Raw genomic sequence first — 17303 nt, 5'->3', positions numbered from 1 at the left:
CTGCCAGCGACTGTATTTTGATCTTATATGACTGATTCATTTTCGACAGTAATCGTGGCTAGTAGAAATACCAAGTACCAAAGACATAACCATTGTAAACGGATAAAATAGCTGAGAGTGGCTCAATGTTCAAGTGAAATTTCTCATTAAGATGCAAGCCAAACCAAATTAAATGTAATTAAATGTCCAACAGAAACGCGCAGCTGAAGCTTATTTTGTAACAAAAATACAAACTGAGTGTCTAATAATAACGGTAGTCAAATAATTGTTAAATATTGTATGTATTATGCATGTGAATAGTTGGAATCCATGCATTAAAAAGCGCAAAAAAAATAAAAGAGAATTTTAAAGCAGACCACATTAAGGTGATTACTAATTAATACGAAATTATATATTCATACGTAACTCGGCCACATGGCATTAAATATATATGAAAAACAAGTAAAAGTGACTACAAGAGGAAATGTTAATTAAATTGCGGAAAATATTTACAAAATAATAAACAGCTAGCACGGATCTTGTGGTCGATTGTCGGTCAATTTCGGAATTGTACTCAGATACCTTCCAAGTTTCACGAGAAATACAAAAAAACATAGGCGAAAACCCCTCGACTTAAGTAAATGTTAACATGTGCGTTTTTCAGTGGAAACTATATTAAATTATACATATATATTTATTATACAAAGGGATATGTTTACGGTGTATGCATGTATTGTATATAGTATCTCGATACATATAAATTAATGAAATGAAGCAATTACAATCGTATGGAATAAAAGTAAAGGTAATAATAAAAAGGTTCAAAACATCATCATATGAGTTGCTGCTTTTCATTTTCCCCATCCGTTTACACGACCAAACTTCATTCCGGTTCAGGTAGAGATGCGATGGATGGCTCGACGTCGTCGTCGTTATGAGTGATTGTTATTGCTATACGTATCTCTAAACTTTTTCTGTATTAACTGATATGCATTGTAGACTCTGTCAAATTTACGGCCACCAATCGTCGGCGATAAGCCAAAAAAAGAAAGTAAAGAAACAAAGAGCGACGAGTTAGTACAGGAAATGTGATTAAACTGGAGTGCCAAACTCACCGTTCTTTCGCCGCCTTGAAGGACTTCTTTCGCTGCTTGAGACACGCCTTGTCCTGGGCGGCATCTGGATTGGGCAGATCGTTGGGCGATATCATGGTAATGTTATCCGGATGGCAGAAGAAGGCTATCGAGTGGCGACCACGGGCACGAATGTGTTCCTGTTCTGGTATAACCACGCGATGTTGCTGGGGGTATAAACAAAATAGATTAGGTGCGATTCCATAAATTGAATGAGCCTTAGGGGGGTTACAACAGCTTGAAATCTATATCATTTATGGCTCCTTACAATCTTTATATTAACTTTTAATAAAAAAGTTGAATCATTTTCTCAACAGCTAATCACTTTACTCACTTTTTGTTCAAATAAATTAATTGGCAAAGCAATTTGTTAAATTAAATATGGTTTTAAGTGTTTTTCTGTCGATTAAATATATATACAAAAGATATTGTTGCTGCTATCAATCAGTTTAAGAAACTATAATTAGAACAAGTCAAGTCTCTAGTCTGTCTTTCTGCACTTAAATTTTCAAAGTGTTATTAATTTATTATTTTAAGATAGTGCCATTAATCAATTTAACAAACTTTAATTAGAATAAGGCAAGTCTCTATTCTGTCTATATACATTAAGCTGCTGCAATCAATTCCTTTTAACAAATCAAATTCTCACCAAGGCGGGGTATCGTTCCTGAGTCCAGATATTCAAGATCTCGCCGACGTTGACGAGAATGGAGCCGGGCAGGTGTCCGACGCGGTGCCACTTTTCGCTGCCGGGCAGCTTGACCTCCAGCCCGCCCTCGGAGTCCTGGGAGAGCAGGGTGAAGGTGCCGTAGTCCACGTGCGGTGGACACTGGATGACCGCACCGTTGCCCAGTTTGTGCTCGAACAGCTGGCCATTGGGGCCGTCCACCTCGTTGAGGTCGTCCTCGTCGCGGGGATTGTGCTCCGGCCGGAAGTCGGGCTGGTTGGACAGACAGCGCTGGTAGCTGTACTGGCACCGGCCCTTGATCACGTCGTTCTGGCCCGGCTCGTCGTCCACAATGGGCGGGTAGTAGAGCATGCGCAGGGAGCTCATATTGTCGTGGTCGCCGGACAGCATGTGCGAGTGCTTTTCGAGGAAGAACGTGTGCGGAATGTCCAGCGAGACGGCCAGCGCCTGCAGGATGAAGCTGGCCAGCGCCTTGAAGTCCGTGGCCAGGGTGCTGATGTGGTCCGCGAATCCGGGCAGCGGCTCCTCCGGCAGGTTCTGGGCGTTCAGGGTGCTGATGTTGAAGGCGTGGCGCAGTTCCGGCGCCTTGCCATCGAATCTCTGCTGGCCGCGACTCACGTAGCCGTGTTTGTCCCCATCCGTGCGGATGTAGTGCTGTCTGACGTCGGGCGGCAGGTCCACGAAATCATCCAGGTGATCCCAGGCAGTCTTAAGCTGAAAATATAAAATAAAATAAAATAAAATAAAATAAAATAAAATAAAATAAAATATAGCTAAATACTTTGCTGGTTATTTCCAACTTTCTTTCTGACCTTGTGGTTCTGTTATTTATTTTAATCTGTATAGAGATATGACTTCCCCTGGAATATAAACTATCAATATCAATTCCTATCATGCTGATAGTATATTTATATTACTGAGATTTTGAAAGAGATTTACAAATTGCTGCTTGATTTATGACGTTATTGATTTTAAATAGCGATTTATCGATTGAAGATTTAAATAAAAGGCATAATTATATTTATCGGTTAAACAATTCATTGAAATTTTCTTTGGGGGTTTATTTTATTATTTTATATTTCAGGGTTTTTTGTTCTTTGAACTTTGTGTTTGGTTTGCACTTGTTGAGGTTTAATATATAAATATCTTTGAATAATTTAAGTTAAATTTAACGAACATTAATAAATTAAACATTCTTTTAAGATTGTACGCAACTTAAGAAATTTATTTACTATGATAAATTTGTTTCAACTTTGATATGGTCTTAGCTTCTCTTTAATATGGAAATTTTATTTTGTTTAATTGTTTTGTTTTTAAGCTTTAAAATACCTAATAACCTACATATATTTTAGTAACTTATACATCTTAGAAAACTTTTATTTGAATTTAAAAATACATTTTAAATGAAGGAGGCCTTACCTTCTCGTCTGATATGCCATGGTTGACCAGCAGGGCCATGCCCTTCTCGGAGAGGGCCCTCTTCAGCTGGTGACCCACGCGGTTGACCACCGACTTGACCGGCACCTCCTCGATACCTGCAATTCAGATGAAAGAAAGGAGCGATTAGTTGGCGTGGGAATAACCAGCGGAACTGCCACTCAACCGCTAATTGTTTTGTGGTCGCTCGTTTATGGCTTCTTCGAATTGTTTTCCACCTGGCCATCATAAAGTACGACCCAATGCTTATGGCACTGTGGATGGATTGAACACTCTATGGCTGAAGGCAATAAATAGCTGGCTCGCGAGCACTTGGCCGTTTGATTTGAATGTCAGGGCTCATTGAGAAGTGTCGCTAAGAGGCGTCCCACGTGCACGTGCCACAGGTCCGGCACTTGGGTGAGATAATCGGGCATATAGCACTTGGAATCTCCAATGAACCGCAATCGCACAATGGCAGGCAAAACGGCGAGCTCGATAATGTGCAATAGCCCCCATAGCAATAAAGGTAAATGCAATCAATTTCAATACTACGTTGCCGACATTGACAATGCACAGCGGAAAATTAAATAGAAAATGCGCGGAAAAGCCGCAACGGAAGTGGTGATTCCACCCCGCCTTTTGGACTTTAAACCTGATAGATAGTTAGCTACCTTTATCTGGAAGAAGAGCAGCGAAAAACCTTGCTAAAGTGATCACTTACTCATGAATGAAATCGGGGAATGCAAAGTAATTATATACATTCCCGCCTGTGTCACACTGGGCGTATGGGCAATCTATAAATAGGTTGTCTAAGCACTACTCTGGAAGTTACTTTGTTGCCTTTCCACCTGCCCTAAGCAGCTCACCGTTTTGGCCAGTGACGCACTACTGCCCCCAGCGACTGATAAGGGTTTTCAGAATTTCCAGCATTTCACAAATAATAACAATAACGCCGCTTATCATGCCGCTTAGTAGAGCTTGCTCTGTCGTCAGGCGGGAAGTATTATTACGATAATTATTTGCTCAAATGGGAGGCATCACCAGATGATGTGCGGAATGATGATGAGGCGGCGGAGAGGTCAGTCGGGCGAATTGAATGATTCCAATTGACGCCAGCGGATCGCCTTTCGTTTTCATTAGGCATCAGCGGTCCAGTTTTATTTCTGTTTTGCTCGTTTTGCTTGTTTTTCCTGCTACTGCTGGCATGCAATTCAATTAGGCGGCAATTGGGATGCGAGTAGCTTTTCAATTTGCCACTTTTTTCAGTTTTCAGTTTTCAGTTGTCAGTGCTAACTTGTCGCTAATTTAGCTAATTGAGTCAGTAAATTCACTTGGTTCCGTTGAGGAGGCCAAGTCGCTTGAAGATCATCTCTCTCAAAACTGCGATCGATGCCAGAATTTCTCGTATCAACGTTTCGATTTGTTTTCCTCATGTTTTATTGTGTTTTCTATTTGATTGGACTGGGCGCTTGTTGTACTAATTTATCGTTGAAATTGATTGGCTTTTATGCATTTATGGTCGGACATAAATTGCGGGCACGCGTTAAGCATTTCTATTGTTTGTTTTCAACGCCATTTGATTCTGTATATTTGTAATTTAATTGCAATGGGCAATTGAACTCTTTATACACTTGGAAAAATATGAACTCTGCAGTATGTTTGATTAATAAATATTTCCCTGAGAAGAAGAATTTTAAAGTGCCTTTAAGTTGTGAAAAAAATTTAAAAATTCTTAATTTAAATGTTGTTTTTTATAAAACAATGTCGTTTACATATCTAAAGCCAATTTTTTTCTAGGTATAGGCATTATGTGGCCATCGGAATTTCCATATGTACATATACTCATGCGGGAATAACCCCTTAAACATAATACACAAATAGATTCCAAACTTGCCACTTGAATCCCTCGGTTGAATTAATTCAATTCAATATTTATAGACCCATTTGAGCTCGTATATATGTGGCAATTTGGTTGCGGAATTTTCGTCGAGAAATATGGCTGTGCAGTATAACTTATTTATAGAAAACTGAATGGCGGCTATTGGAAAGTGGCTTGAACGAAAGGATGAAGCGTGGAAATGGCCTGCAGATGTCGGGCTAATGGAAAAACAATTTCAATGGCATTGAAATATACGCGGGCACGGGGACAGAAGTCATCGGCATCGAGGTAATTGGCCACAATAATATTATGGTACTGTGAATAAAATTTAGCATCAATTTGTGTTGAAGGTTGCAAATTAATTTGGCCAGCTGTCAATTCGATTTGCCACGATGGCTCAATGCATAACGAAGTTCAGTTTGTGGGGTCAAGAGAAATCCGCCCAGGCCGAGCTGGCAATTTCTACACATTGCTTTTGCCAGAGAGAAACAGGCAAAACGCGATTGTGTGGCCATTAAACCAAGCGCCAGGCACGTCAGCCACAGCCAAAGTTAAAGCCAAGAATCAACAGGTTTAAGCTGGTTTCGATCGGTTGCTCGGCAAAAGTCCAACTACTTAACATGCTCGTACCGCCTCGTATTTCGGTAGTATCTTTAGCCTGTTGTTGTGTTTTGCTTTCCGAACAAAACAAGGTGAGGTCCGTCGATGACGCTGTGCAGTGAATCCCCAAGCCCCAAAAACAGAAAACAGAGATGCGTCATTACCACCAGGCCATGCCCGTTTCCAAACTGGTAACTGCGAAGCACGGAAAACTGGTCGCCGGCAGTGTGTAAATAAAGCTGCAATCACCGCATCATTGCAGTCACAACAAAATCTGGTTTCGTAATAACAAAATCTGGTTTCGTAATAACTCAAATAATTGTAAATATTTTGATGCGTTTGTTTGAGTTTCCGCACTGGGCCCCCTTGGCCCATAGAAACAGAAACAGAAAACATTCCACAAATGCCGCAAGTACGACTTTCAATATAGTTCAAAAACCTCTCCACTTTGGAGCCCATGAAAAACGAAAAAAAAACAAATAATCAAAACAAAACCAAACAAAGGAAAGGAGAGAAAAAAATCCAATTGAAGTTCCGTTGACATAAAATGCCGCAAGGCAGCGACTTAATTGCTTCTAGCTGCTTTGGGGGTCAATGGCTTCGATGGGGCGATAAGGTCAAGAGAGTGCCTCCGCTTCCGCCAAGGCCAGACCCCACTGTACCTCGTATATTCGGGTAGAGCCCTTGGCGAAACTTACGGAACGATAAGCAGGCATTTTCCATGGCATTTTCCATTTTCCATTGCACCGGAGAAGGAGGAGAAACTTAAACTGAAACCGAAACTGTGTCACGTATAGGCAGAAACCCAGTTAACACAATGGGTAAGGCTTCGAAATAGGCAAATGGAAAATGTTGGTGTGGCCAAAGAAGGGCAGAAGAAACGCTGAGGAACAAACAAAGCCATTAAATCTGGTGGAACGAATTTGAGCCCCAGGTATGCCAAAGGTTAGCCAAAGAAACTCTTGGTAATCTCATGGCAGTACAACAAACAAAGACCATATATGAGTTTTATGAGTAGCAGGGAAAAGAAACATGTTATCCTAAGTATCTCACATATATATTTAAAATGAACTAGTTACCAACATATTTAATTGGTTTATCCAACTGGAAAATAATAGATATAAATAATTTCTTTAATTTTAAATCTAATATGTTCAAACTTAAAAATAAAAATGAAAGTGTAACACACTTTGATTTAAACAAAACACCCCTCGCGGATAAATTAGTAGTGAAAAGATTTATTTAATTTATTTATTTATTTTCTCCGGGTGTAGGTACTATGAATTTGCACGAGGATTGCTATTTATCTGACAAAGCTTGTAGTGTGATTTTCCTCCAAATGTATAAATATTCATAGACCTTATTTATATAAATATTCATATGTTTTGATTATTACAATTGAACTTTTTTCTTACCTCATATGTTTAGGATTTTGTCACTTTTATTATGATGTATACAGAAAAAGAAATCTAAACCACTTGCGATTTAGAGAACAATCACTCTCAAGTTACTGATGATTTATAATTCCACGAAATCGCATTAAAATACAAGGCAATACTTGCCGGCTTTTTATACACAAAAGTACTTAATTGATAACTATCTACTTTCAATTCGTTGACTTTAGGCGATAGGGTATAAGTTCTACGATCAGATTTTCTCCAGCTAGCTTTGCATTATTCATTTTTATTAACAGAGAAACTGGGATCAGGTGTCGCTTACACAAGTTAATAATTGCTTATAATTAACTACGTCGTAGTTGAAGTACCACGAACAAAATTAACTAAATGCAATTAAGCGAGGGAGCCCCTTTTAGCCCTGAAAAATTGGGAATAGTCACCCAAACAGAACTGTCGATGACTCAATGACGAGTGCACTTAATTAAGCCCAGCTGACAGCGCAGTTCTCAAGTGCACAGAGAAAAAATCTAACAAAATTAAATAGATTATTTATTTTTGTACCTTCTACAAAACCAATCTTAATCTTATCTTTTTTAAATAAGTCATATTAACTAAGTAGCAATGTGAAAATTTCAATGCATACATTCAAAAAAAAAATGCTAAATATATAAATTTAAAATTTGGAAAATATTTATGACTTTTGCGAACCTCATAATTTTATAAATTAATAAGTCATTGCATTCTTTAAGATTTTATTTTATTTGTGCTTATCTTGGCATATGATTTTCATGGGAATTTTACTGAGTGTGCTTAAAAAGAATTTGTACACAACATAAACAGCAAGCCAAAGTAATAAAAAGTTGAAAAACTACTACCACTGATAAAACACAAATTAAACAGTTCTGGAATGTTTACTTATGATTTTGCTTAGTTTATTGTCATTATTAAGTTTTGGATTAGAAGCCATAACAATATAAAAGCATTTAAAACCATAAAATACAGGCAAAACAATTTTAACAAAAATTATTTTAAAATAAACTTTTTCATTTTCAGTTATTTTTTTGCCTGCTTGAGGTTTACTATATTTCACACCATATTCAAACGTAGCATTGGAATAGAATTTATCATGCCGGGAACTCCCCAATCAGTTGTACATTTCCGAGACATGTCACAGATAAGTGTTATTTTTTAATGGAAAAACTCCTCCATTGATGGCAAGGTTTTGCGTTCTTTTTTTTCGCCGTGCACAAATCGCTGGCCTAGCAACGAGTTTGAGTGGCGATCAGCCGCATGTTTAATGCGATTGATGGTGCCACCAGTAGTAGCATGGGGTTAGCTTTGGGGGGAATAGTTGGCAGGGGGTTACTTACCACAGTGGGCGAGATCGATGATCGGAACCACGCTGCGCGAGAGCAGAGTGTCCAGTTTGTCGTCACTGCTCTTTGTTTTTATCATTTTGTGTGCTGTGCTGTGCTGTGCTGTGTTGTAGTATCTATGTAGTATGTAGTCTGTGCGATTATTCCGTATTCCAGAGGTTCTTCGACGTCTAAAGTTCTTTGGTTTTTGATTGGGGGGCGATCGAACAACACTCGCCGCACTTGTGCTCGCTCTTTATCTTAATCACAAATGGGGCTGGGGACTGGGACTCGAAAGCGAACGGGGGATACGCAGACGAGGTGCACTTCCAGCGATGGCTGACTATATAAAACTGAATGACAGCAACGCACAGAATTCGATTATTAGACTGGTTATATACTACCGATTGAGAGCAAAAAAAAAAATAAAATCAAACATTCGAAATCGCGCATCCGAGTATTTTGTATTTTTGTTTGAATTTTCGCTATTTGTTTTTGCAACGGCTATTGTTTTTGTTTGGCTAGCGAGCAAACGCTTTGACAGCAGAAATTTCTGGGAAACGGAGGGGGGCGGGGTCTTAGTGGTTTACGATCCAATACGATCCGAAATACGAACTGGTGATTGGTTTTGGATGATTGCTGATTTTAGAAGGGCGCGTGGCGGGCGAGAGGCGATCGAACAATCGCTTCGCGCTACTTGAAAGAACTGAGCCACTCGTTTATTTAATATTTGATTTTTGGGGGGGTTCCTGCTTGGGCTTCTTATCGCAGCCGTTTACGATTTTATTTTGCAAAAACCTACTGATTGCGAGCAGTCTAGTATGTGGAGTATGCCTGCATGTGCGTCGCAATTAGATAAAATTTAATCAAATCAAAAATTGTGATAACTAAATTAGCACTTGTGCTTCTGCGGTGGAGGGGGTCTGAGCCAGCTGCGTACTCACAATGGCTAAATGTAGGTAACTTATGGTAAGCGGGGCCGAAAGGTGAGGCTAAGCGAAGCCGTCAACAGGTAGCAACGTCTCGGTTTGCTTTTGCAATATTTGTGATGGCTATTAACGTGGCCCGGGTATATACATATATCCACATACATATTCGAGTATATACTTGAGCTGCAGATACAGATACAGTTACAGATACAGCTACAAATGCAGATACATATACTCTGTGATGTGAGTATCTTGTATCTTGTATCTGGCAGATCCCGTTTGGCCGTTCAACGGCACTCGGGCTCAGGTGTGAGCCCTCCTGCCTGCCTTTTCACCCCCTAAATAAACCAGCTGAGCGATCTCTTTGCTGTTGCCAAGCGCGTTTGTCTTCAGGAAATGCCTGCCGGATGAACAATGTCTGCCAGTCTGCCAGTCTGTCAGTCGATCAGTCTGTCTGCATTGCATGGATGCGGTTTCTTTGAGGGAGGGCCAGAAAGGGGTATCTCTAAGCATGAGTAAGCGATTGCCTCGCCTTTCGCTGCCAAAACGAATGCCAACTAAAACTACTCGAAGCGCCTATTCAGCTCGAAATTGTGACTTATACCGATGAGCATTTGGTTTTGCTTTTGCTTTTGCTTACAGTGAAAACTCGCTTTCTTTTTTCGCACAGGTTTCGCTTTTCATCGAACACCCGACCCGACACAAGCAGTTGGCCAACAATCTACTTAGTCAATTTTCGTATCGCTTTCAGATGCTTTTTTTGCACACTTTCCATCATTTTGTAACACACCAGGCACTCGCGAATTTAACCTAGATACACCTTAACTAGTGCAGAGAGGAACGGCGTTTGTCTCAAAACATTTGCGATCCGCGATTTTCTGTCGCTTCGGATCCAGTTCGAAAACGATCGGTAGTCGCTGTAGAAACTATCGATGTTTTGCCAAGCACTCCAGTCTCTAGAATCGTGTTAACATTTCAGTATTGTAGCTCTCCGGTTTCTACATGATCAACTACAGTTTACACATGAAATAATGTAAATTGTTGTACCTTTAAGCATTTAAAATCAAGCTTATAAGTTTAATAGACATTATTTTTAAATTTAAGGATTTTCTTTGGGGAATTGTAGGTCAAACATCTTTTGGCGGGAAATCGTGTCGAGATCGTATAAACCAACCGTTGGCATTTCGATACTACGGACGATATATTTTACTTTACACACGAAAAACTGTAAAATATTTAAATTTTAAAAACCTAAAAACAGGCAACGCTAATCATTATAAAAGAAATAATAGAAAATCACAATTTAAAACTATATATTTTTTGAAGAAAAAAATTAGATTTAGAACAATCGCTAGAAGTCGAAAAACTTTTTTCTGCAGCATTCTTGTAAGAGACTATTTTGTTTTCTTACTACGTTAATCAAGACGAACCAAAAAAACCTGCAATTTTGTATTATGAAGTAAACAAAACTTTAGCATCACTTAATCTTTGCTTATGTCAAATGAGAATTTATTTTCATTTCATTTCGAAAATGTATAAAAAATTAAATTGTTTGCTTGTTACAATGAAAATTTTTACTTTGTAGCATCTTAACTTTACTTTTGAGTTTAAATATTAAGTGTTGCAGTTTTACTTTTAAGGTTTACTTTACTTTTCTCTGTTTTTGAGTCAATAATCCATTGTAGTTTTGTTCATTCCATTCAGTATTGTAGTTCGGTGAGTTTTGAACACACTATAATGAATAAGTTCATAGTTTACTCGTCAATGTTGTCCAGTTTGTTTTGTATTTTTGAATATTATTATTAAAAACATTTATTTTTCAACCACTTCCCGTATCCACTTCTCGTACGCTGAAACATTTATATAATACTCCTCACCATACTGATCAATATGGCTAAATATGGCCTCCAGAAAGTACCGCGAGGAATTGGTGCCCTGTCTGGTACTATAAGCTCCTCGACCCACAACCACGTGATCAGGGTAATTTTTAATTAAAAGGCGATTACCAGGAAACGTTGCTGATAAAATAGTGTTCACTTCAATGCACGGTGGTTTCTCAAACTCTGTATAAAAATATTTTTTTATAAATATATGAATTGGTCCAAACTAAAACTTTCTTGCCTGGTATTGACACCCTCGGAGGTGGCTTGAGCAAAGCTAAATTGTTCCTCATTTGTCCTCGCGAAACGTAGAACTCGGGGTGTATTTGGATCTCAGCTTTCCAGGAAGCATTTCCATTCAATGGCACCCACCTACGTAGATTAGATTAGGTATAATTACCAGTTTGATCATTGACGCTTGATCATAATTATTGGACTACTTACACGTAATTGGAGAACTGGCTTAACGAAGTTGCAGAAGTCAGACAGAAACCTTTAAAAAATTCGGAATAGATATTATTTGTCTTTGAGACAATGAAAAGAATTTTCTTACGATCGGTAATTTGCGTGCACGCTATTAACTCATAAGGCCCGTCTTCAAATTCACTTCCGAAAAAGGGCCAAGTGCCAAACCCACCGCACTCCTCATATAAAAGGCGCTGCCCATGGGTTCGCAGCACAGAAAGTATCCATTTTCGGTGTCTCAAAACATTAGTGTAAATGGCAGAGTTGTTACCTCCTTGGGAACCGTAACTCACGATCCCAATTTGAACGAATTTATTTTTCCCCTCATAGATGTAATTCCCCGCCATCGGACCACCGGAGTCACCTGTAGAGGTGTCACCTCCAGTGGCTGATCCGGCGCAGATCTGCTCATCGGTGATGCTTACATTCAAGGATTGAAGGCATTCTTGTGAGCTCCGGAGATCCAGAAAAATAGTTTTCAGAGTATCACTATATTCCCTTCCGAATGGCTGGGTTACACCCCAGCCGAAAGCCCTAATTTTGTTTATATCCGCTAAATTTACTTCTTCGTCCACGATGATGCAAATTGGCTTAATAAACTCTGCAGGTAGAATAATTATTTAGAATACTGAATAAAAAAGGTTAAATCCCTTTATGCTTCAGATATTTTAAAATTCTTTTTTTTTTTATTTTCTACTTTAAAAAATGTTTTATGCAATTTCAAATAAATTTAAGAAAACTGATACATTTTAAGCGTTTGAAGCATATTTAGTAAATCGAAACAAAAAAGTCAATTTTTTCGCAAGCGACTAAGATGTTCGCATGATATGCGAGGTACCATATACATATGTTTACGATTGTGTAAATGAAAATTTTAGCAACTATTTTATTAAATGTATATTATATGTATATCCAGTGTTGGGAAAGGTAAAGGAAATTAGGTCTGGTTTTAGAAACATATAAAAAGAAACTTATATCTTTCAATGAAATTATGATGTTTTCTGTTAGCATAATGGAAAAATAATACAAAATTGAAAACAACTATGTCTTTTTTCGTGCCTTCCTATTTTTAGAAAACTTACCATTGTACTCCACATCAAAGTTTAGTCTTAGCATAGCTACATCGTTCTTGAGAAGTTTATTATTACGGTTGAAGTAATAGGGATGCTTTATGGCCCGGTCTACTGAATACTCTTTAATGACTGAGCAGTTTGATGTTATGCACGATCTGTCTTTTTCCCCCAAGCGCACGAATCTAGACCGATATATATTGAACATCAAACATATCTTTATCCGACATAATATTACTTACTCTAGATTACCTTCTAAGACGTGCGCAACTGTTAGAACGAATCCTAAAAGCACAAATGATTGTTCGTATGTATAAATAGATTAAACTTTAATGTTTTCTAACACTTACGTTTGTTAATAAGCGTTCCAGCGCCTATGAACTCTTTTGCACTGTTGTATAAGCTGGCAATCCAGGGGGTATAGTAGTTTTGGGCGTCTTCACCACCGATTATTCTTAGGCCATACTCTACGAAGGGCGCACAATTTGTATCCAGCAATTTAGCTGATCCCTGGTCGAAAGACAGGAGTGCGAACAGAGCTAGCGAAAGCACAGACATTTTCAATCCAAAGATGCTTGAAAACTGGCTGCAAGTCATTAGATGAGCCGAAATCAAAGCCCCAGTGGGAGCTTATCATCATAGCTAAAATTTCTTACTGATAAGCCTTCAAAAGTCTTGATGAAATTGGAAATTTGAGTCCCCGTGATGTTGGTGCTGATTAAGTATATATACTTACACAGAGAAAATTCCAACGCTCAGATATAAGGATGTACTCATTTTGAGTACAGATTTTGACTAAAAAAATAACATTGAGGAAATTTGTACTAATTAAAAAAAAAAATAATTAAAATTGGAAATATGTGTTCTTGAATTTTGAATTTGAAAAAAATGTATTTACAATGAGAAAAAAATGTTTTCAAAATCCGTGGTCTTGCGGTCCGAGATGTCCTCTTCTGGAACTCGACTCCGGAATTATCCAGATCATAAGTTTTGTTGCGTAAAAAAAAAAAAATCACCATGCTAGAACGCCCGGCATTTTAATTTTGATGGGCTCAAAATATACTACAATTATTTGGGAAACATCTTAAGATAGAAACAACAGAGGTCGACGGTAGAATATTTTGAGAAAAATTGAGACGGCAAGTATATATGGACCGTCATTGACGGTGGTTAATGTAAGTTGGCTTCTATATGTAGAGTAAGTAAGGTACCGGGTTTATGTGTTATTATTATTTAAACATGCAAAATGCAAACCTTTAAACGTTTAAATCAGCCGGGTAATATCCATAACAGTATCAGAAGCTTACTAGTTTTACTACAGATATTCATGTAAATTCTAGACATGTTAGACAAAAATAGATTAACATAAATGTTTTGGGATTCAAACCTCCATACCTTTCCCTATTTAAAATGTAAATTAAGTTATTTAAAGTATGAAAGTGACAATTTATTTATACTATATCAATTTAAATAGTAACATTGCTTTATTAAAAATACCAGTTTCAAGTAATAAGCTTTTGTCTCAGATTCGTTGGTTTATTGAGATCGCTGGCCGTAGGTGTCATTAAACTTTTTCTGAATCAGTTCATAGGCGCTGTAGACACTAGGGGTTTAAACACAAAACAAAAAATGGATAGTAATAAAAAGATGTAACAAATCTTACTTGTCATCACTAGGTGCGACACCTTCAATGGGGAGATCGTTGGAAGATATCATTGTTGAGTTATTGGGATGACAAAAGTAGGCAATGGAATGTCTTCCACGGGTGCGTATATGATCTTGTTCAGGTATAACGACGCGATGAGGCTGGGGAGTATTATATTAGTTAATTGGAAAATTTCCTATACTTAGGAGTAACGTACCAAGGCATGGTATCTCTGATTTGTCCAGATGGACAGCAGTTCCCCGCCATTTATGAGTATGGCTCCAGGTAGATGGCCCACTCGCTCCCATTTCTCGCTGCCCGGCAGTTGGACCTCCAATCCGCCCTCCGAATCCTGGGCGAGCAGGGTGAAGGTGCCATAGTCCACATGGGCACCACATCGTATGGCGCCCTCACTCTGACCCGGTTCATCGTCCACAATCGCCGGATAGTAGAGCATTCTTAAGGTGCTCATGTTAACCTCATCGCCCTCCAGCATCTGGGAATGCCTGTCGATAAGGAACGACGGTGGAATCTCCAAGGCCACCTCCATGGCCTTCAGTATAAAGGTGGACATTGTTTTTAGGTCCTCGCATAGGGTGGTTATATCGTCGGCAAATTCTGGCAGTGGCCCCCTGGGAATATTGTGTTCATCCAGTTTGCAAATATTGTAGGCGTGCCGCAGCTCAGGGGTACTTCCATCGAATCGCTCCATGCCAGGACTAACATATCCATAGTTCACACCATCTCTTCTCCTGTAGCGATCCTGAACCTCTGCTGGCAGGTCCAAGAAGTTGTCGAATTGATCCCAAACAGCTTTAATCTGGGGAAAGAACAAGTAATAAGACAATAACAGGGATTATCCAAACTCACCTTATCCTCGGCAATGCCATGATTAACCAGAAAAGCGATTCCCTTCTCGGTGAAAGCCTTATGCAGTTGCTGACCAACCCTATTGACAAGGGACTTGCCTGGAAATGAACAGATTAGTATTGTTTGACTTTGTTTACTGATAAGATACATTATCAAATATTTTCCTCTGAGGGATGGTGGGAATTATTTGAAAGGCCTGCCTTACCCACAAAACAAGCAATATGCTGATGCCTCGGAGTAGTTTAAATTAATTTATTTAAACGAAGTTCGGAGAGAAAACTTACCGCAATGGGCGAGATCAATGATCGGCACAGCACTTCGCGAAACAAGCGTCTCCAACTTGTCCTCACTTATCTTGCTCTTTATCATTTTTAGCAAACAAAGATCTGGGTATGTAAATCAAATACAAGAAAGATAGTGGGTATGTAAACTCAGAGCTCTGAAATGCCAAACACGATGTGAACACCAAGCGCTTCTCTGGCAGACTGACCCAAGCAGAACAATTCCATTATTATTATTCTCTAATCTGTACCCACCTTTTAATAACCAGTTTGTATTGTATATTTTTGGGGTTTATTTTTATAGTTTTTCGAAGATAAGAATATTATTGCGGGTTCAAAGGGAACACTGTTATTTAAAGACTTGTAGCCAAAACCCACTTTTTAAACACTATTCATTTGTAATGACTTTTGAACCACTTTAATTCTTTATTAAGTATCAATTGATGCATCGGACCATACACTTTTCCTAAGAATAATAATGCCCATATGCACCTTTTGCCAAGGCCATAGTTAAATCATATGCGTTGTGTATTCTAAAACAAATGGTTCAACAAAAATTATGTAGCTTACAACTTGCGAAAAGCTTTTAAAAAACAACCGTACTTACATTTTTGTAGAAGGCTCTTTAACTGAAATATTTAAGTCTTTAGGGTCTATCAGGGTTGAACTATTAGGATGACAGAAATAGGCCATGGAGTGCCTGCCTCGATGGCGAGTTGAAATCTGATCGGGAACAACAACTCGATGTTGCTAGGGAATAATAAATATATTAAATAATGACACCCTCAGGTAGGTTATATAAACAAACCAAGGCGTGATAGAGATGATCTGTCCAAATAGCCATGGTTTCGCCGCAGTTTATGAAGAGTGCTCCTGGCAGATGACCCACCCGCTCCCATTTGTCACTGCCCCGCAACTTGACCTCCAGTCCGCCCTCCGAATCCTGTGCCAGCAGGGTGAAAGTACAGTAGTCGGCATGGGCTCCGCAGCGAATGACTTTTCCAGAATCATGATAATCCACCGGTGGGTAGAAGAGCATTCGCAGGGTGGTAAGATTAAAGCGATCGTCGGACAGCATGTAGGAGTGTTTGTCGAGGAAGATCGATGGAGGAGCATCCAGGGAAATTTCTAGAGCCCGAAGAATATATCTGCCCAAATCATTAAAGTCATCGGTCAGTGAGTTCATGTGCCTGGTAAATCCAGGCAGCTGTTTTTCGGGAAGATATTTAGCCTCCAGTTTGCATATATTGTATGCATGTCTTAGTTCCGGTGTCCTGCCATCAAATCGCTCCATTCCAGGACTCACGTAACCATGATTTTCTGCATCTGGAGCCTTGCTTCTTTCGTAGGCCAATTTCACATCGTCTGGCAGTGCAACAAAGCCATCGAAATACTTCCAAGCTGTGTTGATCTAAGCGGTGTTTGATTAAGTATTGAATTGCCGAAGATTTTTTTTACCTAAATACCTTTTCATTTGAAATTCCGTGATTAATTAGCAGTGCATAACCTTGTTTCGAAAGAGCCTTTCTTAGATATTTGGCCACGTTCTCAATGCCATTTGCCATATCTATAATTGGAACTGCATTTCGCGACAGCAGAGTTTCAATTTCAGATTCCATTATTAAATTGTATTATTAAAATTTCTTATCAAGTAAGCTGGGGATGTTGTTACTCCAACCACAATAAAAATGAGACTAAAATACAGTGCCTTTG

General features: G+C 38.9%; 4 protein-coding genes across 5 annotated transcripts; all 4 read right to left on the bottom strand.

The window, feature by feature from the left end:
• Window positions 1-635: 635 nt before the first annotated feature.
• On the bottom strand, window positions 636-10271 carry LOC128260004 (uncharacterized). Of its 2 annotated transcripts, none has more exons than XM_052992685.1 (6): window positions 10020-10271; window positions 8466-8803; window positions 3220-3335; window positions 1762-2514; window positions 1095-1279; window positions 636-981 (listed from the first exon to the last, which is right to left on the bottom strand). In XM_052992685.1, the coding sequence occupies exons 2-6, from the start codon at window positions 8548-8550 to the stop codon at window positions 912-914; spliced, it is 1209 nt and encodes a 402-aa protein (XP_052848645.1). In that variant the 5' UTR covers window positions 8551-8803; window positions 10020-10271; the 3' UTR covers window positions 636-911. The 2 variants fall into 2 exon arrangements, with proteins under 2 accessions (XP_052848645.1, XP_052848652.1); XM_052992692.1 differs by lacking the exon at window positions 10020-10271 and adding an exon at window positions 9067-9986.
• Window positions 10272-11140: 869 nt separating this feature from the next.
• LOC128264181 (mast cell protease 1A-like) lies at window positions 11141-13507 on the bottom strand. The gene is made up of 7 exons (XM_052999555.1): window positions 13145-13507; window positions 13037-13079; window positions 12807-12979; window positions 11813-12325; window positions 11704-11752; window positions 11501-11631; window positions 11141-11442 (listed from the first exon to the last, which is right to left on the bottom strand). The coding sequence occupies exons 1-7, from the start codon at window positions 13389-13391 to the stop codon at window positions 11192-11194; spliced, it is 1407 nt and encodes a 468-aa protein (XP_052855515.1). The 5' UTR covers window positions 13392-13507; the 3' UTR covers window positions 11141-11191.
• Window positions 13508-14259: 752 nt separating this feature from the next.
• Window positions 14260-15808, bottom strand: LOC128266279 (uncharacterized). The gene is made up of 5 exons (XM_053002685.1): window positions 15594-15808; window positions 15310-15407; window positions 14657-15259; window positions 14458-14600; window positions 14260-14397 (listed from the first exon to the last, which is right to left on the bottom strand). The coding sequence occupies exons 1-5, from the start codon at window positions 15676-15678 to the stop codon at window positions 14331-14333; spliced, it is 996 nt and encodes a 331-aa protein (XP_052858645.1). The 5' UTR covers window positions 15679-15808; the 3' UTR covers window positions 14260-14330.
• Window positions 15809-15992: 184 nt separating this feature from the next.
• LOC128266280 (uncharacterized) lies at window positions 15993-17262 on the bottom strand. The gene is made up of 4 exons (XM_053002686.1): window positions 17057-17262; window positions 16399-17001; window positions 16198-16340; window positions 15993-16123 (listed from the first exon to the last, which is right to left on the bottom strand). Exons 1-4 carry the CDS (start codon window positions 17207-17209, stop codon window positions 16057-16059), a joined length of 966 nt encoding a protein of 321 aa, XP_052858646.1. The 5' UTR covers window positions 17210-17262; the 3' UTR covers window positions 15993-16056.
• Between the last annotated feature and the right edge of the window lie 41 nt (window positions 17263-17303).

Source organism: Drosophila gunungcola, chromosome 3R (assembly GCF_025200985.1).
Source record: "Drosophila gunungcola strain Sukarami chromosome 3R, Dgunungcola_SK_2, whole genome shotgun sequence".
Taxonomy (NCBI): Eukaryota; Metazoa; Arthropoda; class Insecta; order Diptera; family Drosophilidae; genus Drosophila; species Drosophila gunungcola.
This window is presented reverse-complemented; position numbering and strand designations above follow the sequence as displayed.

Excerpts from the sequence above, each read along its gene's own strand:
- LOC128260004 (XM_052992685.1), bottom strand. The coding sequence starts at position 8,550 with ATGATAAAAACAAAGAGCAGTGACGACAAACTGGACACTCTGCTCTCG. Across the intron at positions 2,515-3,219 it reads ATGGCATATCAGACGAGAAG|CTTAAGACTGCCTGGGATCA; the intron begins GTAAGGCCTCCT and ends TTATATTTTCAG. Across the intron at positions 1,280-1,761 it reads AGGAACGATACCCCGCCTTG|CAACATCGCGTGGTTATACC; the intron begins GTGAGAATTTGA and ends TTATACCCCCAG.
- LOC128264181 (XM_052999555.1), bottom strand. The coding sequence starts at position 13,391 with ATGACTTGCAGCCAGTTTTCAAGCATCTTTGGATTGAAAATGTCTGTG. Across the intron at positions 12,980-13,036 it reads GTCTTAGAAGGTAATCTAGA|ATTCGTGCGCTTGGGGGAAA; the intron begins GTAAGTAATATT and ends ATATCGGTCTAG. Across the intron at positions 11,753-11,812 it reads GTGCACGCAAATTACCGATC|GTTTCTGTCTGACTTCTGCA; the intron begins GTAAGAAAATTC and ends AATTTTTTAAAG.
- LOC128266279 (XM_053002685.1), bottom strand. The coding sequence starts at position 15,678 with ATGATAAAGAGCAAGATAAGTGAGGACAAGTTGGAGACGCTTGTTTCG. Across the intron at positions 15,260-15,309 it reads ATGGCATTGCCGAGGATAAG|ATTAAAGCTGTTTGGGATCA; the intron begins GTGAGTTTGGAT and ends TTCTTTCCCCAG. Across the intron at positions 14,601-14,656 it reads ATCAGAGATACCATGCCTTG|CCTCATCGCGTCGTTATACC; the intron begins GTACGTTACTCC and ends AATACTCCCCAG.
- LOC128266280 (XM_053002686.1), bottom strand. The coding sequence starts at position 17,209 with ATGGAATCTGAAATTGAAACTCTGCTGTCGCGAAATGCAGTTCCAATT. Across the intron at positions 17,002-17,056 it reads ACGGAATTTCAAATGAAAAG|ATCAACACAGCTTGGAAGTA; the intron begins GTATTTAGGTAA and ends AACACCGCTTAG. Across the intron at positions 16,124-16,197 it reads AAAGAGCCTTCTACAAAAAT|AATACACAACGCATATGATT; the intron begins GTAAGTACGGTT and ends CATTTGTTTTAG.